The sequence below is a fragment of the Macrobrachium rosenbergii genome, chromosome 11 (assembly GCF_040412425.1).
Source record: "Macrobrachium rosenbergii isolate ZJJX-2024 chromosome 11, ASM4041242v1, whole genome shotgun sequence".
NCBI lineage: Eukaryota > Metazoa > Arthropoda > Malacostraca > Decapoda > Palaemonidae > Macrobrachium > Macrobrachium rosenbergii.
The window spans coordinates 38,905,229-38,930,616 of record NC_089751.1 but is presented as its reverse complement, the minus strand read 5'-3'; the positions used below and the strand labels follow the sequence as shown (position 1 = coordinate 38,930,616).

Below are 25,388 nucleotides of genomic sequence, written 5' to 3'. Positions count from 1 at the left end.
GATTTCTTGCTCTGTTTATTCCATTAGATTAGAAAAATGGCTTACACCGATTTTCAAATAAATTTCTTGCTGTCAACACAGATCAGTAAGACTTTGATGTCTGGCTTAAGCCTTTGACTGGAGATAACGAAATATCCAATGAAAACGTGAATTTTATTCCTATTTATGTTTGAATATGTGTTCCTAACTTTTACGTCCATTTTATTTAAACTAAAGCTAGGTTGATCAACGCGTTGCATTTGCCAGTGAATATTTGCTGGAATGTATTCATATTTACAATCAGAATATCGGTTCATTTATTGCAAAGGTGTTCTCTCTTTTATCCCTTTGGTCCTGATACGAAACAGACTAAATATTCTTAAATGTAACACACAGTATGGATATACCTATATATATATAATGTATATATATATATATATATATATATATATATATATATATATATATATATATATATATATATATATATATATATATATATATATATATATTTTATATAAGTATAGTAATGTATAAGTATGTAGTTACACATATATTATGTGTGTGTGTAATGTATATGTATATATATATACATATGTGTGTTTAAGACTATATTGTGTATATTTTGTATACAAATATCTTGGTACTGTGTGATCATACGTGCACAGTGCTGAATGTCATTTCGTTTGACATAGCTTAATATTGAAATTTACTAATGTTCAGTTCTCTCTGCCTACCACAGTGACGAAGTTTCTGCGGATCGGCCTAGCTGACAAGAACGACCACGCCCCGTTTTTCGAGCAGTCTCTGTACGAGGTCGAACTTGACGAAGATGAAGCCGTTAACCAGGCACTCCTCACTCTCACAGCCAAGGACCTAGATGAAGGTAACGTGCACGCTCTCTCTCTATCTCTTGCTAGATAGGTAGCTATTTACCTGTTTATGTACATATCTGTCTATCTCTTCCATGTATAAGGTTGGATCACTAAACGACAATTGATAACTTTTTAAACAACAAAAGGTTAATTAGATATAATGTAAAAATGAAGTTACTTAGTAATTCATCGGGGGTATGATATTAAAAAGACAGCTCTCTTTTCTCTTGCAAACCTGCCTCAGAGATCATGCGTGCTTCCCCGCTTTGCCCATTCCGTATAACAACTTATCTTAACCTACCATCATCCATTATACTTGGCCTCAAGTGCTTACGTATATCAATCACTTCCATCTTTTAAGATCCAACTTGACATTCATTTTTCTCTTTCCCTGGAATCCGGTTTTGTTATTACCTTGGGTTTGGGAGAATGTCGTAAGGTGTCTCTGCTGGGTGGTTTGAATGTAAAAGTATGTGATTGAAAATGGAGAGAGCTGTGTGGGAAGCTTACTAAAAAGAGATTCATTGATGATTCCTAAATAAAATATTCATAGTTTTTATGCTTTTGGTATTATTGATGTATCTGTATGATACGTTCATATTTGATGAACATGGAAGCGACACTGTTAGGTGTCTCAGGATCCATTCCAAATATATATATACATAAATACATAATAATATATATATATATATATATATATATATATATATATATATATATTTACAATATATATGTATTATACATATGTACACTAATAAATATAAACACACACACACACACACACATATATATATATATATATATATATATATATATATATATATATATATATATATATATATATATATATATATATATATATATATATATATATATATATATATATATATATATATATATTTGTGCATATACTGTGTGCGTGTATGTGATTCTGTGTTTGTGTGTGTACATTCATCATAAAGCTGTTTCCCTTGTAAACAAAAAGTTCCCTCAAACTTATCTCACTCCTAATTAGATATTATACAGCAGGTGATCCCGTGGCTTAATGACGAGAGGAGTTTACCGCTGCAGCTGTGTCTGTTGTATTTTAATTAATTTATCACAAGTATTTTACAATAATTAGTTTGCTGCGTCTGATTCATGAACTAACATCTTGCCTAAAATTTTCCTCCACTTTTTTGTTTATTTGATTTACTGTTCTTTGCACAGAATCGTCATTTTATCTCTCCTACGTTTTTATCTTTCCTATAATTTTATCTTTCCTTAATCATTTTATCTCTCCCATAATTTTATCTTTCCTATAATCATTTCATCTTTCCTATAATCATTTTATCTGCTATAATTTTTTTTCCTATAACCATTTAACTCTCCTATAATGTAATCTTTCCTATGATCATTTTATCTTTCCTGTAATCATTTTATCTCTCTTATAATTTTATCTTTCCTATAATCATTTTATCTCTCGCATAATTTTATCTTTCCTGTAATCATTTTCTCTTTCCTATAATTTTATCTTTCCTGTAATTATTTTATCTTTCCTACTAGCAACAAAGGTCACAAGTTTTGACCCTGTGACATAAGAGACGGAGGATTCCGCACATTTAAATTGATTATCTCGGCGGGAATTAGCGTTATAATAATCATGTGAACTCTTCTGGAAATCAGAAATCTTTTGATGACTACATTGTTAATGTACTGTATTCATTAAACATCTCATTGCAACTAAGGGATCCGGCTCAGTATTTGGGATAATATATTCATTGACTTGTATTGTATTTGTGATGTACTTTAACTAAAACAGGCGCGTTAGCCCCAAATCGAAGAGGTTTTCATCAAAGTATTCTAGAAATAATGAAGGAAAAAAATACTTTCAGATATATTTCCTAAGTTATATATATATATCTGTGTGTGTGTATATATATATATATATATATATATATATATATATATACATATATATGTGTATATATACATATATATATATATATATATATATATATATATATATATATATAGTAGGAGAATAGGTACCAGCCCTCGGGCTGGGGAGTTAAACAGTGGGCCTAGCGACACACTGGCCACTTGTCAAAGGCATTGGGACCTGTCCCCCACTGGCTGTTGGCCTAAGAAACAGGAGATCAGCGCCTACCCTGTGAGTCTACAGAGGCCCAGGAGGACTTTAACTTTTTTAACTTAACATATTTATATGTATGTATGTATTTATGTATGCCTTTACGTATATAGGTGTGTTTGGGTGCATTTATTTCAACATTTTCTATCTTTCGAAAGCTTCGAGCTCGTAGAAAAAGAATAAATCTGTTTAATTTTGTAAAAAAAAAAAAAAAACTTTACACATGTCATGCCAGTGCAATGTGATCTCCTCACTTGGAAGGGTACATTAAGTACGAAGGGTGGGTTATAAAATGCTGATTGTTTGTCCAGAGCGAGTCAGATGGCTTAAGTTTTATATCCTAGTTAAATCAGACTTTCGCATTATATACCTTATTATTTAAAGCATTGTAATAATATCCGTTTTTCATATGCCATGTGTTTCTTTTACGAAATTATTCAGTCAAAAATATAAGCTCAGGCAAGTAGCCAACTTTTCATATTGAAACGCTTGTTAAATCCTCCCTTTATCTCATAGAATTTCAAAATGTAATCTTCGTATTTTTCATTGTATGAGTTGTATACGGTTCCAAGGATGATTTCCTTGAATACTGTAGCCCAAACACTGTTTCTGTATTATAAAAAGTATTTTTTTTCTTTGGTTTACTTGCTGATCTGTTGTTTTATTTGTAGATCCTTGTTCCCCTATTTATTTATTGTTTGTGTTTTTGTTTTTTTCGTCAACAGAAGACGCTTCAAAATGCATGTAGTGATGGCCCAGTCTTTTTCATTCAATCTCAGGAATGAACAGAATATGATTTTTTGTAAATCGAATTTAACCAACTTCTTACGACATTCTTTTTAATAATAGTTATGATAAGTCTCTGTATTGCTCTTCCAGCGTCACGAATGCACTACGAAATCGTGGATGGGAACGAAGAGGGAACTTTCGCCATCGGCAACGTAACCGGAGAGATGTACCTGACTCGACCGCTCGATTACGAAAGAACGAAAAAAGTAAGGTTTTTCTTTTTACAACAAAAGTTTTTGTATGTCCAAAGTTTAACCAGAGAGAGAGCTTATATGTGTGTATATGTGTGTGCATACGAGAGAGAGAGAGAGAGAGAGAGAGAGAGAGAGAGAGAGAGAGAGAGAGAGAGAGAAATAGGAGAATCGCGTTTTTGAGAGCTTCTTCTTCTCTTCAAATTACTACAAGGTTCTTGAATCGACTGTGGATCGAGGAGTTTTTACTTGCCTTATAATTCACTTTCTTTATTACAATCAGGGAAACCGCAGTTCGCCTCAACAATTACAGGACTGTAAGGTTTGCATTTCCTCTAATGTACATGCGACCTTTATTTTGTCGTTATTCTCTTAATAATCATCACTGTTTACGTCGGTATTCTATAATGGTCTCGTAGATCAAAGCGTTCAGTATTGAACATGATAGAACAGATTTTTACCTACATATTGCGCATTTAATGAAAATCTTTAATAGTGTTATTCGCTTAGTACCCAAGCGATTAAAGCTTTGGCATGATCGGGGCATGAGGAAACACAGTAACCGCGGGATGTTTCCACCTCCCATGTCACAGGGCCATTGTGTGAGTTCGTGATAAGTGGCCACTCCGACCGAAACCATCCTCGCGTGAGTCTGATTACGACAGAATCGACGGCATTCCCAGATGAAGAGTGTAACCTGTATTGAAAAAATTAGGGTGTTCGGTTCCATTAACCTGTGTACAAGCTCCTAACGTAAGGACCAGTAGTCATACCCTGGCTCTTCAATCCGCCATCAAATTAATTGGATTATGTATCGTGCCAGCGATTAATCATTCCCATCTGCAATCCGCTTAAACGAATGACCACAACAGTATTGAACTGGCGTGTCGTAAAGCAGATGAGGTGAAGATTTATGAAATTTCATTGCAATGCCGGAACCCTGAACTTCATTCATCAGGCGTCGTTTCTTTTTTTCTTATTGTTTCTCTTTCCTGAGAGGGGATGTCGACCTCACGCTCCTTCCGGTAACTGGATGAATATACGTCCTCTCTGGCTCCAACGATGTAATCAGGACCAGCGACGTATGACCAACAACTACAAAACAGGGCTGCTTAAGTCGTGATAGCTATTTCTGGACAATTCATGGCAGCTTCATGTTTTAAATCGACAACAGGATCAGTAATTGGTGTATTTGGATGCATTATAAAACGCATGATGTTGATCAGTGGCTTATGACCCCTTGTGTGCCAAACAGTGGCTTCACTTTCTTGAAAGATTGATCAGCCGTTCATGACTCCTTAGTTGAATTTCACTGATTATTTAAACTTATTGAACTTTCTTCAGAGGCTTTTGATTTTCAACCTTGGTTGCACGAGTTTTTGTCTGTTGAGTCTTCCAGTGCCTAAATGACGATTGGTTAATGACTAGCTGTTAAAGCTTTTGGGGCGCAAGGCCCCGAGTAGTACTATTTGGGTCATGAATAATATAAGACCAAATGCTTGCTCTTAAGTGGTGTACATGTCCTCGAATTCTAACAGGAAGGTTTTCAAGTGCTTTTTATTGACTTTCAGTTTCCCAACGATCATCTTTGTTTCGTTATGACATGTTATTCATAACTAAACAAAGATTTCCTAAGAAAGAGAATTGCTTTATGAATCTGTGTTCTTCTCCGGCTTTTATTTTTTATTATTTTTATTTTTTCCAGTCCATTGATTAGAGTTCCTCGGGTAATAAGTTAACTAAATACGAAGTGCTAAGTTGTTCTTCGTTAGCTACTACAGTCCAATATCTTAGTCTTTGCATGATGGCCACCGCACTACAAGTTTTACATTAAAGACTATTGATTAAACCCTGAAGAACAGTTTGATTCTTAGATTATGCAAACCGCTGCTGGTATGAAAATACTAGGTTCCATTTATTGATCTGCTTGTTCTTTCTGTCTACACACAGACACTCACTTATCTGTGCATTAAGTGCGGATTTCAGTCTTCTGAATGTTGGTGACTATGGACCCAGGGTTATTTGCATGCCTGTCACTGGTCTTAGAACTTTCTCAGTGTTCTCCCTCATCGAAAGGATCCTGATCTTAGCAAACCTTTAAATCATCTATTATATCAGATTCAAGTCGTTTCATTTTATCAATGCCTCGTGGATCATCGGTGCTAATTTTAGAACTGCTCGTGCGTAGAAGCTAATCCTTTCATTATGACTTAGTAGCGTTGATTGTTAGGTAATGAGCATTGAAATACCGTTCACTTATTTGTGACTTCTGGGAGCAGATGCTAATTAACATGTAATCAGTTTTGATATTAAATTTGATTATTGCATAAACAATTCAAACATTTTTAGAAAACTGATATTTCCTTGCCCAATCCCCCATGCCTTCAATTTTATCATACCACGATGAAAATTACTACTAATAAAAAGCTTACCATCGTTTTATTTTCTGATTCTCCTTTTATTAATTTTTCCATTCTTTAGTATGACCTTCGACTGGTGGTGTCTGACGGGCGGTACGAAAATGATGCCTCGATCATCGTTCACGTTCGAGACATCAACGATAACCCTCCGCTGTTTGACAGACACTTGTATGAGACTCGTATCTCCGAGGAAGACGACCAGGATTTGCCGAAACGCATCTTGACGGTAAGACAAAAGTGGGATAAGGAGGAGATGGTTTGTTTTGGAATGCAAAAGATATTCTGATTAGCGTCAGCATCTTTGGTGGTTCACTGGTGACGTAGTCATTAGTAGTTATTTGGTTTAAGGAAATGAAGTGTGGCCACAATAACAGAATGCTGGAAGGACTATTGTAAGTTGGAACAGTGTTGTGGAAATTGTGTCATTCTTTAATTTTTCATCATTATTATTTTTATTAGTTCTTGGATGCCACTATTAGCTTCTGGAAATCAGTACGTGATCGTTGATTTCTTTTTTTATTAATATAGATTTAATACAAGTTAAAGCTCAAGAAGTAATTACCCTGGCAGTAGCGAGCGAGTTCATAAGCCCGTCTATATAATCAACTACATAGATATAAAGTCAGAAGAGATTAACTTCACACCAGCTATGATTAAGAAATACTTGTAATTATCCGTTGAAAGCTGGAGAGATTACAGCATAATCTTTAGTATAAGATTATTTGACCCAGTGTATCTCATCACAAAAGTATCACATCGCCTTCGTAATTTCATAATGAAATCTATTATTCTCGAGCTGGTCCTTTAACTGAGGTTTTAAATTCTCTCTCTCTCTCTCTCTCTCTCTCTCTCTCTCTCTCTCTCTCTCTCTCTCTCTCTCTCTCTCGGGAAGAGCAGGCAATTTCAAGCGTAGTAAAATTAGCATCACAGTTGATTAAATCTCCTTTTCCTGTTCCCAAGAACCGGGTTGTTACTGGTTGGTAAAGGAAATTCAGGAGAATATAAAACTAGTAATCCCAGCAAACAGGATATATCTGGTTCTTTAAACACATCGAAAATTTTTATGAATTTATTTCCACACATATATTTACTTTTATGTACACAAACACACACACACATATGTATGTGTCAGCGTGAATAAATCAGATACACTCCAGCAGATCTGTTGCCTGACTTCCTTGCTTCTATTTTTAAATACATTTCATATATATATATATATATATATATATATATATATATATATATATATATATATATATATATGCTGACCAACCTGGCGCTGCCTGGGAAAACTCTGACTAAGACAAATTTTCCTGTACTTCCTCATGCTGACTGTCCCACTTATCCAGGTATTACTGTGGTGACTGTCCCTTTTATCCAGAAATTACGATACTAATTGTCCCTTTTATCCAAATATTACTGTGCTGACCATCCCACTTATCCAGACATTACTAGGATGGCTGTCCCATCTATCCATGTATTACTGCTATGACTGTTCCTTTTATCCATGTATGACTGTGCTGACTGTCCCCTTCATCCAGATATTACTCTACTGACTGTCCCTTTTATCCAGGTATTACTGTAGTGACTGTCCAGTTTATCCATTTATTACTTTGGTGGCTGTCCCTTTTATCCAGGAATTACTCTACTGACTCTCCCAATTATCCATATATTACTGTGCTGACTGTCCCATTCATCCAGGTATTACTATGCTGACTGTCCCTCTTACCCAGGTATTACTATGCTGACTGTCCCTTTTATTCAGGCATTGCTGTAGTAACTGTCCCTTTTATCCGGTTATTACTCTGGTGGCTATATAAACCTTGATACAGGATTATTAATCACAGGAAAGAAAGCATTTTCAATAATATATTTGGTATCTAGTACAGGAAATGAGGTATGATAAACCAGTAGAGTTTATTAACACATAAAATTATGTATGGTAAACCAGTAGAGTTTATTTACCACGTAAGTTACAAAAGAAAATGGGTACAGGTTTGGAACCTACCCTATTATCTAATTTGGGTCAAATGATAGCCATGTTCCAAATTTTGTGTAGATCGGTCAAGCAGTTTGGATATCTGTAGTGCAGTAACATACAAACATTCACTTTTATATATAAGATATATTTATATGTATACTCTAAATATATACAGACATACATACATACACCTATATATGTATATATGTATAACTGAATCACGAAAATATGGAACATGGTGGATATGTAAATAAAGACAAAATCCACGAAGGAAAGAGAAACTGCGAGGCCTTTCGACTGTCGTCCTTGCTAAGTAAAGGACGACAGCCGAAAGGCCTCGCAGCACTCCATTGTTTCTCTTTCCTTCGTGGATTTTGTCTTTATTTATGTATATATATATACATATACATAAATGTATAAATGTATATATATAAATATATATATGCATGTATATATACACACATATGACATATATATATATATATATATATATATATATATATATATATATATATATATATATATATATATATATATATATATCTTCTTCTTATATATATACATACACATACATAATAAACGCTGACACCAAAATTGATTTACCAGTTGGTAAATCAATATTGTTAATTGTTATAATCACACGTCATTATCGCCAAGGAAAACTGTAAGATGCTATAAAAGTATAACATAATAACTCTCATCTTTCCTCGAGCAATTAAGACAGAAGCCTAATGGCGGCCCAAGTGTCACGCCCTTTCACCCGGGTAACCCTCCTGTGCCCGGAGGCCCTTGCTCTAGTTACTCATAAGCGGGGCTTTGAAATGCCATTAATCTTCAGTCCTTGTAATTAAGGGTTAGGAGGGATCGACGTGGCACTCTAATCGCTTCTAAAATGAGGGTATCATGTTTTTGTTACTGGGGTTAACTTTTAGACAGATGCAGTGCGGTAACGAGCCACGTATTCTCACAGACTGATGAACGAATAATAAATAGAGAATATCAAGAAATGCCTTTGTATAAGGTTTGAATCTCATCGTTAAGAAAATGGTATATATAACCAGTGTTAACGATATTAATATAATTTCTACAGAAACCGGAATCTAGTCAATGAAGTTAATAAAGGAGCTATTTCCTTTAAGGCATGGTCACATAAGTAGTCAAAGAATTTTAATGATCCGGTTGTTTTATAATTAACAGATATTTTAATAAAGACAGCTGAAGTGAAGACTTGCAGTAGGACCAAATATATTTCAAAAACATTTCTATCTGCGAACTAACTTCATTGATTTCACTCTACTATACCTGACATGTTTTGTGAAAAGATTTGGCATTGCTTAGAATTTAAGTTGGGATGTATGACAGCAAAGCTCTTATTGTTAAAACAAAAACATCTCTAATAAATCTATATTATTTTTGCTTCATGATTTACCAACTGGCCATGGGTTCTCATAATATGTGGTAACTTAATTCGGACTGAGCTACGTTTTACAGTTCCAAAAATATAGAATGGAGCTTATGTTGTAAGCATTCCTTGGAGGGCCTCTTCTTTCAGTAAAGTTTGCAATCGACGTTCCACACTGCTTGTAGGGCTACTTTGTATTTTCAAAGACTTTTTTGGGGGGGTTTTTATGACTGCTTACAGATGAGAATTTTTTTCTTTTTTTGGTAAAGTACATCAGTTATTGTAAACATGGCTGATGTTTATCATTGAATTTCAAGATGACAAGAATATGCACTGGGAGTGAAGTGCAACCTCAACTGTAAGCAGTCATAAAAACCCCCCCAAAAAAGTCTTTGAAAATACAAAGTAGCCCTACAAGCAGTGTGGAACGTCGATTGCAAACTTTGCTGAAAGAAGAGGCCCTCCAAGGAATGCTTACAACATAAGCTGCATTCTATATTTTTGGAACTGTAAAACGTAGCTCAGTCCGAATTAAGTTACCACATATTATGAGAACCCATGGCCAGTTGGTAAATCATGAAGCAAAAATAATATAGATTAATTAGAGATGTTTTTGTTTTAACAATAAGAGCTTTGCTGTCATACATCCCAACTGAAATTCTAAGCAATGCCAAATCTTTTCACAAAACATGTCAGGTATAGTAGAGTGAAATCAATGAAGTTAGTTCGCAGACAGAAATGTTTTTGAAATATGTTTGGTCCTGCTGCAAGTCTTCACTTCAGCTGCCTTTATTAAAATATCTGTTAATTATAAAACAACCGGATCATTAAAATTCTTTGACTACTTATGAGACCATGCCTTAAAGGAAATAGCTCCTTTATTAACTTCATTGGCTAGATTCCGGTTTCTGTAGAAATTATATTAATATCGTTAACACTGGTTATATATACCATTTTCTTAACGATGAGATTCAAACTTTATACAAAGGCATTTCTTGATATTCTCTATTTATTATTCGTTCATCAGTCTGTGGATCTTCCAGGTACATTTTTTAGGACAGGTAGGCCATATAATTGTAACGCCAATAATTATTTTATATATTCAGTCTATAATATCCTGATGCCTTACACTACTCGCCAGGCACGACCAGTGACAGAAGTTACCTTCCGTTTCAGGTGACGGTAACAGACGGGGATTACGACCGTCCGCAAGATTTGGTCTTCTCCCTGTCAGGCCAAGGGATCGACGTGGAGCATCCAGAGAACTCGCATTTCCAGATCGTCTCTTCGACGGGAGAAATCCTCGCCAGAAAGGTTGTGTATGACTTTGCAAGAACAGTTCGCTCGCAAAGCGCATTGGGAAATTTTAAGAACAGTATCATCGCTATAAAATCATTCGTCTCCCTCAAGGCTTCTTACATACAAGTTTGGATATCGAATGTATAATTATGCTCTGGAAGGGCATTACTGTTGGAAAGATGATTGTGGAGCATGTCATGACTGAAATTTCTTGAGTGTTCTTCGGAGTTGCTTACCCAGTGGGTGCTTTGATATTGTTCCAAAATATATCTTTTTCTGGAAAGTAACAGTGCTTAATCTAATTTCCAAAATGCTGCTCACCACACACACACACACACACATTCGAACACCCATTTAAAATGAATCTGTAGATGTCGTGGTTTGGGTCAGTAGTTCAATTGAAACCGGCAATAGCTCTGTCGTTTGATCTGCATGCCTATGGTTTTCCAATTCATGAAAAAAATTAGGTTTTACAACTCGGTTTTTTCTGTATATATTTAAAAAGGTTCATATTTTTAAAGTTTTATTTCTGCATTGTTTTTTTACACACGGGATAATACAAGCATTTCGACCGGACAAAGGAAACATCTTTGTGCATTATTCATATTCATTTCTAACTCATGACCAATCTGAGGAAACCATCATGCTTCTCAACCAGTACAATATTGGTAAATAACAAGATGTAAATTAGCAAATATACCTACATTTTCCAGTTCAGTGACATAAGGTCAATGTTATGTTTAGAATAATATATTTAATAGACTTTTCAATAATTTGTTCACATGAAAATTTATTCTATAAATTGTTATTCATATTTTAGCTTTAACTTTGGCCATTCCCTTGACATAAATCTGATATACAGTATTTGCTACAATATATTGAATAAACATAATAATAATAATAATAGTGATCACTTCATATTATGATATTACAACTTAAAACTGCTTGTAGATATTCACGGACGTAAGTAAACATTAAATTAGATATTCACATAAACAGGTACTTTTGATTAGGAGCTTATAATCACATGATTCAAATCTATTTTCGATATTGATTGACATGTGATTGATTTGCTCACGATAAAATGTAAAAAAAATAATGTTCATGGAATTACCACATTTTTAACAGGTCGTTGTATTTATAACATTTTCAAACATTCTACTATTTTACCAATCACGGGTATAGAGTTTATTTGTTTAGTACTCATGGTAAATAAACATAATAATTAGGTGTTTACCTGATAATTAAAATAAACTAAGTAGTGATAATGTCGCAGCGTTAAAGTAAAAAATATATCCGAATACAGCCGTTGGATCGAGACCATCCGGGCGGTCGACCGACCTGGGGACTAACCGTCTTTGCCCAGGACGAAGGAGGCACCGGACTTGTGGGCTACAGTGAGATTATAGTTCATCTCAAGGACATCAACGACAATGCACCGGTCTTCCTTCAGGTAAGGGTAAAAGGGAGCTACGAAACCCTTGTATAAGTCCTAAATATGATGAAGTTTTTGTTAACAGTATTTTTGGATCGTTTAATGTTTAGTAAACATAGCCTCGAGTAGTATAGCTCAAAGAAATTCTCTGATGGGATTGTAGTAAATTTTGTTAGCTTATTTAAGGCCCCGTCAATCACCGAGCGTCAAAGTTCGTGACAAAAAAGCCCGGGGCTCTCATTCGAGATATTACGAGTTACCCAGTCAGCAGAGGAGTTCTGTTTAACTGCAATAAGATAATAGGAAACAGAAGGCCTTGAGAGTGTTGAGGCATGGCAATCAAAAAACAAGTTTCCTTATACATAAATCATTAAAACGGAGGTAGAGTGAGAACGATGGGCCAGGCCGAATATGGCTCCTTCAAGCGAAAAATAAGCACTTTAAAGGTCTTTTTCAGTCTTTTCATTTTCTTCGCTTTTAAAAGGAAGAGAAAGAAAATTTATTTTATTTGATCATTATAAAATTTTAGAATAATTTCATAATGGGAAGAAGTACTTACAGACAAAAACATTGTACTTTAGATATGAATAAATTCGGTGGAACTATCGGATTATTCAGTATAAATATTGTTAAGAAAATCAGTAAGGAAAACTTTTTTAATGTGAAAATGAAAGTATTAGAATAATATTAATCGTGTATATTACACGGTCGTATTTTTTGCGCTTTCTTACCAATATATCAGGCATTAATGGAATAATATCATGTAAAAATTTTGAAGCAAATCCCTTCAACAATGAGCTCAAAACTTTTTTCATGTTATAATGAACTTCCGAACTCTTAACAACAACACTGGTCCCCTGGGGCCAGTGCTGTTCCTCTTTACAAGGGCGACGACAAGCGTATCCTTGAAGTAAAGCCGTTGTGTAGTAGCATGTATATATATATATATATATATATATATATATATATATATATATATATATATATATATATATATATATATATATATATATATATATATAATATATATGTATGTATGCATACATATATACATACACACATACGTACATATATACTTATATATATATTTTTATATATATATATATATATATATATATATATATATATATATATATATATATATATATATATATACATGTGTATATGTATATGTGTGTGTTATTGTTGCTGTTGCTGGCTGCTTCCTAAAAGAGGGGACTTTCAGTGTCAACTTCCTATTCAGAAAAATTCCTTTCTTTGTAGGCAGAAGGCTTGTCAGGCTTGCTGACACTATCCTACGCTTTGCGTTACTCATACCTTGCACACATTTTTCACAATTTCTGGTTATTGAAGTTCCTTCCATTCCAATACTTTTTTAAACCTAGGAGAGCAAAACAGCGCAGAAGACTGGGGTCTGCATTGGCATGCAAAATTGACTGGTGCTTGGACCAGGTACTCGAATACGAAATCGTTGCAGGATTGGAAATTTGGGGCTGAAAGATCGAATGTCCCCTATTTTGATGGCTGTTGACAAGTTGTAGACCAGGGCTTTTTGAATTACGTCCTGAAATATCAGTCTGAATTCTGCTTCAACAGCTGATTGTGGTGAACACTCAAATAACAATGGCTCGAATCTGAAGCGCCAAAAAATGTCTTTCATATTTGACATAATTTTTTTTTTTTCATTTCCATTCCATCTCTCTCTCTCTCTCTCTCTCTCTCTCTCTCTCTCTCTCTCTCTCTCTCTCTCTCTCAAAAGAAGAAATTAACGGAAAATGTTTTTCTTCTTCTTCTTCTTCTTCTTCTTCTTCTTCTTCCCTGACGACGACATGAGGTTATTTTCCCTTGAGTGCAGTGTTATTTGATACATTCCTTTAGAACATTCAACAGTTTATGGCGGAGCACTTTAAAGCTAAATCACATTAGCTCTGTGTAATATGATATCGGCTGCACATCTAGGGAAGTATTCATTCCACAAAATTATATTCGCAAGTCTTGTAGTTACTTCACAAAAAATAATGCACTCAAAGCATTTAATTATTATCAGTATTCTTTCCCTTTCGGGAAAATGGATACCAGGTTTCAGAAGAAATGTAAATGGTTTCCTTATGAGATAGTATATAAGTTTTATATAAGAAACGCAAGTGAAACATAAAAATAAAAAATATGCAGTGATGAGGTAAAGAGGACAGAAGTAGAATTTAGATTGCTGGTTCTCTGAGTCCATTCTAAAAAAAGAATTGTTTGGAGGATTCATTAAAACGGTGACCTTCGCTAGCCTGATATTTAAAAGTGAGAATGTCCCACTCTCTTCTGCTGTAATTTGTCATATTTTTTGTCATAATTTACTTCTGAATCCTTGGACTAGCTCCCCTCATTGAACTGACTATTATGTCCAGCTTAAACTTACTCCGAAAGTTTTGCCTTTAGCTGGGCTTTAGTGCAGTATAATCCTTTTATATTGATCTTAATAAGTTCATGATATACTGCAAATTATGATTTTTTTTTCATGTCAGCTCTTTATGAATTAATTATTTTATTTCCCTATTCTGATTTACATCTTTATATCATTCTACTCTTCACTTGTGTTTTTCTCATTTTCAAAGGAATATGGGTTCTTGTTGAATTATAATAAAAAATAAAATTTCCCACGATAATACTTATGTATGTGAGTGGCATATGCGTCTTACTGTAATTTCAGAAGAGGGAGAGAAAGAAACTCATTTATTGTCACTCACTCCACAGGAGCTTTATTACGGAAACATCACGGAAAACGGCGAATACGGCCAAGAAGTCATCACCATGAAAGCTGAGGACTATGATGACCCAGACGAGGGCACGAATGCCCAGCTGACCTATTCTCTGGAGAAAAACGTCGTCGACGAGACCATGGCTAAGCCCATCTTCTCGATCGACCCTGAGACGGGAGTCGTCAGGACGGCGGTGTGTTGCTTAGACAGAGAGAAGGCCAAGGATTACTTGATACAGGTGGTGGCCGTGGATGGAGGAGGACTCAAAGGTTAGTGGTGAGATACTGAAGGGCGTCTTGGTGAGGGACTTGCTGTTTTTTTTTTTTTTTCTATTTATTTACTCGTTCTTTCATCTGCGTCTGTCCGTTTAATGGACTATTTTTTTTTTTTTTTTTACTCTCCTTAGCAAATATACTCTTAAGTAAAAGTTACTGCATATAACTAAATAGTGGAAATATGAAGTCCATTTTGTGTTATGAAATCATATCCAGTTCTTCGCCAACGTTCTTCGTTATGAATTTGTTGGCAGTGTGGAAAGAGTTTTTAATCATCAACAAAATGTTCTTTCACATTACCTGATTTTTTTTTTTTTTTTTTTTTTCATCAGTCTACCAGACAGTCAGATAATCGCTCAGGGACTAAGCATTTCATCGTCTCACCTGCCGTCATTCATTTCATCACTAAATCATTCATTTTTCCGTCAGTAAGATATACTGTATGTATACATTACACTTCGTATATATATACCTGTATTTGTGTTATTAAACATACTAACATTAGCTAGTCATTCTTATAGCTAATCTTTTGTATTTTTGGTTATTTGTTAACCATTTTCCACACTAATTTTCATTGAGCTTTTACACCGTTAAGCTAATCAAAATAGCCAATTACATATTGATGCATCAGTCACTTCACCAGTCAGTCAGTCATATAAGTAATCGACGGACTAATTAATAAATTACGCAGTTGATTGGAAGTCATCCATTCAGTCAGTAAGTCATTCATTCCACTAATAAGAGATGATACAAATGATCGAATCCTTTAGATAATAATTCACTTTTGCAATCTCCAAAGAACCTTGTTTCTCGTCCTTAACTTCTCAAAACCTATGGCGAACGATTTCCCTGAAACAGTAAATTTTATTTCAACAGAGCTTTCTGAAGTATTGATGAATTAATAACGATCTCCTCATAACTTGTTGATTTTGTAACGCCCCTGAGTAGTTTTTTACGGAGGTATGTATTTGATGTATGCATCGGGGTTCGTAGCCAAGTTACGAAAAATCGGTCTTTGGGCAAATTTGTCTCTAGGAAATTCCTTAACCATGGTAGATCCCTGCATGGTAATGAATTACTATTTACTAGATCTAGTTTGTTTCCTCTTTGGCGAACTTTAATTTCAGAACTGATTTCTTATCATGATTCTCATACCATAGTATAAGATGATTTTTGTTTTTTGTCTTTTATAATGGCATGAAGAATATCATCGTTCAATACACAAAGTTATTCCTTTTCTTAATATCTATTAAATCTTTTAATATACCGTAATATCAAAATGTCCATGCCATAGTGTTGTGGTTATGCTTATATGCATAGATTTTTACACACCAAATATGCGTGATATGGAAGTGTATCCTCCTTAATCAGTGAAATCCAAACATTTCTTTTTCATTGTGAAAGTTAGGCTACGGACTCTCAATTTCTTTACGATATTTCGACAACTTAAGAAGTAATGTTTCTTAATGCCAAGCAGTATGAGAAGAAAATCAAATTCCCTTGAAAAATTAAATAGTTTTAACCCACCTAGTTGCACAGGTTTTGCTATTCTTTCACAAACCTTTTACTGTGAAATTACCTCAAAAACTCTCGAAATAAGTCTTCGATGTCTTTCTCGGAGAAAAGTAGCATAATTACTATAAATACTTTAATTTGCTATCTTCTTCAGCACTGTACTTTGCCATATTTTTTCATCAGTTGCACCTTCGGTTTTTTATATAATCGTCCTGTTTTCATGTCGTTTCATGCAATAAGCAGCATTCTTTGGAAGATCTGGTTTCTGATAGATCTAGAGTATAATTTGTTACAACTCGTTCTTTGGCACAGTGAATGTCTTGCACGTAGTATCAGTTTGTCCTCATTCAGATTTAGTTAGTCATTACTGTACCAACATAAAAGTATTTATGTTCATTTATAAATACTTATTTGGTACATGTTTTAATACGTCACCTCATTCATGCGCAGGGACAGGCACCGTGAGCATCGTCATCCTAGACGTCAACGACAGACCTCCGAGGTTCACGAAAGAGGAATGGGTCATCGAAATAGAGGAGACTAATGGCTCCGACGTGCCCGATGAACCAATCCTGACAGTCACGGTTCAAGACGAAGACGACACAAACGTATTTAGTTACAGAGTCATTGAACCCTCGGGGTTCGGTGCCGATAAATTCGCTATGGTAACGAACGATGACGGTACCGGGTCGCTAGTGGTTGTCAAACCTTTAGATTACGAAGATTACAGACAAGTTAACGGGTTCAGATTTCAGATCGAGGTTAGCGACGAAGGTGATGAGGGCTTCTCGGACTTATACCACACGGCGAAGTCTTGGGTCAAAGTGAAGCTGAAAGACATCAATGACAATCCTCCTCATTTTATCGAAAAAGTCGCCGAAGCGCGGGTGTTCGAAAATACCCCCGTTGGCAGAAGTTTGGTTAATATCACGGCATTCGATCCTGATATGGGAGGGAAGGGCAAGATATCTTACAGGATAGACCGTGCATCTGATAGGAACAGGCATTTCGCCATTGATGATTCGGGTTCAGTGACAGTGCAGAGACCCTTAGACAGAGAAAGTAGCCCTTACCATTTGATTAAAATCTTGGCCATTGATGACGGTATCCCTGCCAGGAGTGCCACTGCCATGTTGACAGTTATTGTCATAGACATTAACGATAATGCCCCAAAGATCCTTGAAGATTACCGTCCAGTTTTACCAGAGAACCAACCACCAAGAAAGTTTGCAGAAGTTTTGGCAACAGATGTAGATGACCCATTAAGGAATAATGGGCCTCCTTTCCATTTCCGGCTCAGTCCTTTTGCCTCTGATGACATCAAAGCCTCCTTCAGGGTAGACAGCTTCCCCGACAGAGCAAATGGGGAAGGAACAGCCGTCATTTCCTCATTAAGAAAATTTGATCGTGAGGTACAGAAAGAATATCACATTCCAATCATTGTAAAAGACTCCGGTTCACCACCAATGATTGGCACTTCAACATTGACTGTCATCATTGGTGATGACAATGACAATGCCATGGAAAGTGGCACGAAAGAAATTCTTTTCTACAGTTATAAAGGTAGAGCCCACGATACTCAGATTGGGCGGGTCTACATTCATGATCCTGATGACTGGGATTTGGATGACAAAAAGTTCACATGGGCTATGAGTCATCACCCTAACTTTCAACTCAGTGAGGACAATGGAATGATTACGATGAAATATGCTACGAGTGAAAATTTTTACCGCCTGCATTTTGAAGTGCATGATAGCAAACATTTCCAGTCAAAAATACAAGCTAAAGTCAATGTGAAAGTCAGGCATGTTTCCGAGAGTGCAGTTAAAAGTTCAGGTTCGGTTCGCGTTGAAAATATTAGCGATGAGGAATTCATTCGCCAGTGGGACTACAGAACTAACAAGCCAGTCAAAAGCATTGCTGATAAATTCAAGGAAAAATTGGCAAATATTTACGATGTTAGTGGTCACAGTATTGATTTATTCAGTATACAGTTAAGACAAAGGGCTCCTCCTATTACAGATATTTTCTTTTCAGTTTATAATTCATGGTATCTGAAACCAGATAAACTGAATGGTCTGATCATGATGTACAGAAATGAAATTGAGGATGAACTGGGTTTGAGCATCATCATGATAGGGATAGATGAGTGCTTATATGAAAATGCACACTGTTTCGGTTCTTGCGCTAGTAATCTTGAAGTGCTAAAAACACATTACTTGATCGATTCCAACAGAACTTCATATGTAGGCCTTCACACAAAACTGACCCCTGAGTGTGTGTGTACTGCTAGGAATTTCTTCCAGAAAGAATCATGCCGTCCAAATCCTTGCCTTAATAATGGCAAATGTGTCGAAGAAGAATATAGTATTCGGTGTGTATGCCCTGTGGGATATGAAGGGCCGAAGTGCCAAATTCTCACCAGAACATTCCCAGGGAATGGCTTTGCCTGGTTCCCACCGCTACAGGCTTGTGAGAAATCTCATTTAAGTGTTGAATTTCTGACCACAAGCCTTGAAGGTACCATATTGTATAATGGCCCAATAACCTTCCAAAATTTTAATAAACATATGGTTACAGATTTCATTGCATTAGAGATAGTAGATGGAAGACTTAGGTTACTAATCAATTTTGGATCAGGGACCCTACACCTCCCAGTGAACAGTTCTGGGGAGCTGAATGACGGTAGATGGCACAAAGCAGATATCTTTTGGGACAAGGAGGTAATATTTTCAACATCTTTCAAATTTAATATTAATCATTTCCTAACATAATGGCTACTTATTTGTCTTCTGAAAAATTTTCTCCTCTTTTTTTTCTTGCGTTTAGTTCACTCACCATTCTTTATATTACTGTAAAAGTTATTGGTCAGTGCAAAGTGTAGTGAGTTCACAAAATGACTATCCTGACTTTTGTGCAGGTGAAATGAAGCTGAAGATATTATTAATCATAAAGAATTGTTAGCTATGAATGTAATCTCTGCATCTTGGCAATTCTTTACTCGAAGCTAATATAGATCAATTTTGAATAAACCATATATCTTACTTTTTATTCCATTACTTATATCTTCCTTTCAGTTCCAGCTTATTACATTTTCATTAAGAATATAAGAGTCTGACCTTTCTTTCCAGACAGCAATACTAGCCATGGATCAGTGTTCAGAAGCAAACGTATATGAGTCCAAGGGAAGCACAGAGAGCAATATTGACTTATCCACTTGCCATGCTCAAGGTACACTCCCACCATTTAATGAGTACCTTAACGTAAATAGTCCACTGCAAGTAGGTGGTTTAGCCCATGAGACATTCTTCGCCACCATGTATAGTGATAATGAGGAGCTGGTGCCACTGGGAAAACCCTTTCAAGGCTGCATCAGAAACCTAATGATGAACAGTCATTTCTATGATTTTTCACATCCAAGTCTTCAAAAGAACAGTGCAACAGGTTGTCCTCATTTTGAGATGTTATGCAACAGCAACTCTACAGTGATGGGCTGTGGAACCAATGGAATTTGCAGTGGTTCTGCATCTGAACCCCACTGCTTGTGTAAGTCTGGTTGGATGGGTTCTTCATGTGATGAGCCCACCATACCAGCTCATTTTGAACCTCAGTCTTTTGTCAAATACACTCTGTCCTTCAAACCTAATCCTTTTCATACAAATGTACAGCTGAGGTTTCGAACTTGGGAAACAGATGGTGAACTTTTTCGAATATCGGACAAGCTAAGTAGAAAATATGGAATCCTTAGGATTAAAGAAGGTTATTTGCAGTTTCAGTACAACTTTCACGAACTACACCCGGAAGATCAGGAGCTGTACCTTTCTAAAGTAGTTGTAAACAATGGAGAGTGGCATTTAGTAAAAGTTGAACGTTTTGGAATGAATGTTGTTCTCTCATTAGATGGCGGAGAGGGGCGAAGATACAATGAAACCTCCATCTTCTCCAGCAATTTACTAATGGACATTGATGAACAAGAAGGAATATATGTTGGTGGTAGAGTCAGCTATTCAAATGCCAACACCTTCACAGTACATGATGATTATAAATCAGGTAAATGTAACCTAATTTTTCATAAATTACTTTACCATCCACATCTCCTTTATATTCTATAACTAACATAGTCTGATAAAATTCATCATAAAGACATTTATACCCATGAGCTTTCCTTTGATGAAATTCTTGATTTGTTAGGCCTAATTTAACAGCATTTTGATTTCCCTTTTTTCAGCCTGCATAGATGACATCCGCATAGAGGGTAAGGCCTTGCCATTACCTCCTGAGAGCACCAGTACCCAATGGGCGCAAGTCTCAGTGTTCCATAACCTTGCTTCACAGTGCAATTCACCCACCCAGTGCCTTAATATAACATGCATTGCACCTTTCACTTGCAAGGAGCTATGGATGAGGCATGAATGCGGGTAGGTTTAACTGACGTCTAATCCTGCTTTAGCAATCGCTTTGTTATGAAAAAGAAATACAGGTATTGAGAAATTTTCAACACTTCACCAGCTAATAGAATTGAGTCATAAAAATTACCATTCTTGTGAAGCCTGTTCAGAAAGCTAACCACCAAAACTTTACGTGATCTTTCCTTTGGTAACTGCATATCACATATCTATAGAAAATCACTGCTTTTTGAAATACAAAATACAAATTTTACACCAAAGAAAATGCTTACCTTCACCTTTGACACCTCTAGCTGCCCTGAGGGATCATTGCTGTCAAGAGATCACCGAGTTTGTCTGGACGAAGACGAGTGCTTATCCAGTCCGTGCAGAAATGGTGGCACCTGCCACAATCAACAACCGTCCTATACATGCCAGTGCCCAGTGGGATTTGTGGGTAACAACTGTGAATTGTTACAGGAAGAGAATAATCTTTTCCAACCAAATATACCGTTGCTGGCAGCCATCATTGTTGGCATCATAGTGATATTAGGTAATGCATTTTCTCCTCTGAAAACAATAGCCTATTTGGATTTCCATGGTTTTCATTATTTCTTTGTAAACGTTTATATCGTAATACAGTGAAATTAAATATTAGTTAATCATAAGTCTCAGCTAAGGATCACCAGAATATCTTCAGTTGTTTATGATTTTTTTTTTACAGTTAATGTACAGTATATCAGATGAATGTTAAGTCCAAGTTTTGTTTTTGTGGCTGCAATAAGCTACTCTTCGCAGTGCTTATCTCTGTAGATAACTGACACCTTATATTCTCACGTAACACCCCCATCAGCTTTGGGAGCCACTTGCCTATTGTGCCTCAGCCGTAGGCGTCAACGTATTCTTAAGAATAACACTGACCAAACGAAACATGAAACTAGCGTCCATTACGATGACAAAGGAGGCGGAGAGGGGGAAGTGACCATACTCGATCTGACAGCTTTGAACGTCCCAGCCGTCCCAGTTGTGACAAATGGCGGTAACTTCATCGCTAAGGAAGCGCAAGGTACGTAGCTGTTTCTAGCCAGGTTCAAGGTCCAAAGAAAAGGTTATTCCGTTGACGTATATCGTTAGTATAGTCATTTCCACCGAATCTGAAGCATTCATCATTGCACCCTGGAAACCTCTCGGTCATCAGTTTGTAGCCATGTGACTCCGATGGTGTTCTTTAGTGCAGTCAGTTCCAACGAATCTGAAGGTTTCATTATCGTACCCTGGCAGCCTCTTGATCCTCAGTGCATCTGATTTCGGGCATAATATAAAACGCGTTAGAGCCTTGCGGGATTGATTGGATGGGCAAATTTGCAGGCATTAATGAAAAAATATATTTAATTCACGTACTTTCAAGTTTCATATAATAAATTCTGTATCAGACAACTGTGTTTATTAATTTGAAATGCAGTTTCAACAATCCAGAGAGAAAGCTGAAGCCCACCAGCTGAGTTACATTGTGTAATGACCATTGCAAATAAATTTTTTTTGAACATTGAAATTATTTTAAAGTGAAAGGCTGACAAAAATAATAGTAGCAATATTGATAATAATAATAATAATGATAATACGTTAAGGACAATTTCGTCCCCATTGAGATAAAAGATGTGTCTATTTTCTTTGTTATATATACAATTTTTCATAAGAAAAATTGGGTCTTTTTTCATAATAATAATAATATATTCATATTGTTAAATAACTTCAGAACAAGCATTCTGAACAATAATTTAGATTTCTACCTTCATACTCTAAGGTTAAGCGAAAAATATTGACATTTTGTAATATTCTATACAGAATATATATATATATATATATATATATATATATATATATATATATATATATATATATATATATATATATATACACAAACACACACACACACACACTGCCAACTAAACCACACAAGTCATAAAAGAAGTTGGAACCTGAGTACCACTGTACCCAAGGATTTACTTGGGCAGGCTAACTACCTTGCATACCAGCTGAGTCGGGAGGTTGGGGAAAACACGCTGGTATGCAAGGCAGTTAGCCCGCCCAGGTAAATCCTTAGTCACCGTGGTACTCGGTTTCCAACTTCTTTTATGACTTGTGTGGACTGGTTGGCAACAGTCTCGTCTTTCAATTGAAAGACCTGGGTTCGATCCTGATGTGGGTCAGAAATATATATATATATATATATATATATATATATATATATATATATATATATATATATATATATATATATGTGTGTGTGTGTGTGTGTGTGTGTGTGTGTGTATATGTATATGTATATATATACACATACACACTTCTACACTATAATGACAAATATTAAGCCACAAATATCGATATTAAACGGTATAGGTGGAGTGATAGTTGTTCATACGTACATGTATGATATACATCCATATAGAATCTAAGGGCAATTTTTTCCAAACAGAAATGTAATTGTTATAACAACAGTGCAGTCTTACCTTCTTGATTTCTTCATACATTTTGGATACGCTTATCACTACAAAATGTCGTTCTGATCTACAGAATGTGGGTTTGAATCCTACTGCGGACGTCGCAATTTCTGTACCGTATGTGGTTCTTCATTTGAATCTTGAAGTATTGTAGTGACAAGCTTGTCGAACAAGTGTGAAGAAATCGAGATGATGAGAGGGCATGGTTGTTATTACAGTTACACACTTATCTTGTAAAAAGTGACCAGTAGATTTCCTATTTGTGTATGTACGTATGTACATATATAAATACATACATACGTACAAATTTTACGCTACAAATACCGTTATTACAAATACATACAAGCATATATATATGCGTGTGTGTGTATACATACATACATATATATATCTGTCTTTGTGTGTGTATGTGTATAGTGTACGCTAACAGAAAAAATTACAAATGAGTTTTTCCTGTCATAATGAGCGTGAATGAAACGTGAATTATGTAGTGTGCCTTCATCACCCTAAAAATTATGTGACACTCTCAATAGTTTTAAAAGAGAGAGAGAGAGAGAGAGTAGTGTGTCTTCATCACCCTAAAAATTGTGATACTCCCAAAAGTTTAAAAAAGAGAGAGAGAGAGAGAGAGTTCTAGTCCACCTGCTGAAAGAGCTTCTTCTTCCTTCCTCATCCCTCGCCAGACTCCCCGTTGAAGAGCGGGATCACGAACGTGGACGTCCTCCTGTGCAGGCGCGACGTGGCGGGGCCGGGCAACTTGAAGGAGCCTCCCGACTGGCACGTCATTCGCAATTACGCCGTCGAAGAAGGAGAACCTCCCGAAGAATCCGTCTCTTTCCTCGGCTACAGCAGCAGACACCCACTGCCGCAGAGCTGATAGGATGAATAGATGTCGTATTTGTTAAGGATTTAGACTTAGTGTTCGGACATTTTGAATCTAAAGAATCTGTGTGGCATCATGTTTGATAATTAGGAAGGGTTTGGTCGTCAAGTTTTTTTGCTTTCATTCTAAAGAGATTTTTTTCTTCATTTTCTTTTGCGTTATTGCACACTATATAGGAAGTTAATAATGACATGACACAACACCAGTGCATTTTGTTTTTCGGTAATGACATGGAAAACGTATCACAAGAGTTGTAATAAAAAAACAAATTTCCCTGTATAGACATGCAAATTATATATATATATATACTGTATATACATATATATATAATGTATATACATATATACAGTATAGATATATGTGTATGTATGTATGTATATATATATATGTTTATATGTGTGTGTATAAGTGTGGCCGTATCAAAAACTACAAGCCACTCATATATATACTTGGAAGAGTTGCCAGACCTGCTAGAATCGCACAGGGGCCCTTTGCGTAGCGCGCGTTGTTGTATATATATATATATATATATATATATATATATATATATATATATATATATATATATATATATATA

General features: G+C 35.7%; 1 protein-coding gene across 2 annotated transcripts in view; it reads left to right on the top strand.

The window, feature by feature from the left end:
• LOC136843342 (neural-cadherin-like) overlaps positions 1 to 24,993 on the top strand; it is a 721,385-nt gene extending 696,392 nt beyond the window's left edge. For both annotated transcript variants that reach the window (XM_067111635.1, XM_067111634.1), the window contains 12 exons: positions 722 to 865; positions 3,865 to 3,980; positions 6,447 to 6,611; positions 10,945 to 11,082; positions 12,374 to 12,520; positions 15,248 to 15,521; positions 17,493 to 19,765; positions 20,174 to 21,092; positions 21,271 to 21,460; positions 21,742 to 21,980; positions 22,281 to 22,493; positions 24,612 to 24,993. In XM_067111635.1, coding sequence (XP_066967736.1) covers positions 722 to 865; positions 3,865 to 3,980; positions 6,447 to 6,611; positions 10,945 to 11,082; positions 12,374 to 12,520; positions 15,248 to 15,521; positions 17,493 to 19,765; positions 20,174 to 21,092; positions 21,271 to 21,460; positions 21,742 to 21,980; positions 22,281 to 22,493; positions 24,612 to 24,805 — 5,012 coding nt within the window. In that variant the 3' untranslated portion in view covers positions 24,806 to 24,993. The remainder of the gene's footprint in view (positions 1 to 721; positions 866 to 3,864; positions 3,981 to 6,446; positions 6,612 to 10,944; positions 11,083 to 12,373; positions 12,521 to 15,247; positions 15,522 to 17,492; positions 19,766 to 20,173; positions 21,093 to 21,270; positions 21,461 to 21,741; positions 21,981 to 22,280; positions 22,494 to 24,611) is intronic.
• Positions 24,994 to 25,388: the final 395 nt, after the last annotated feature.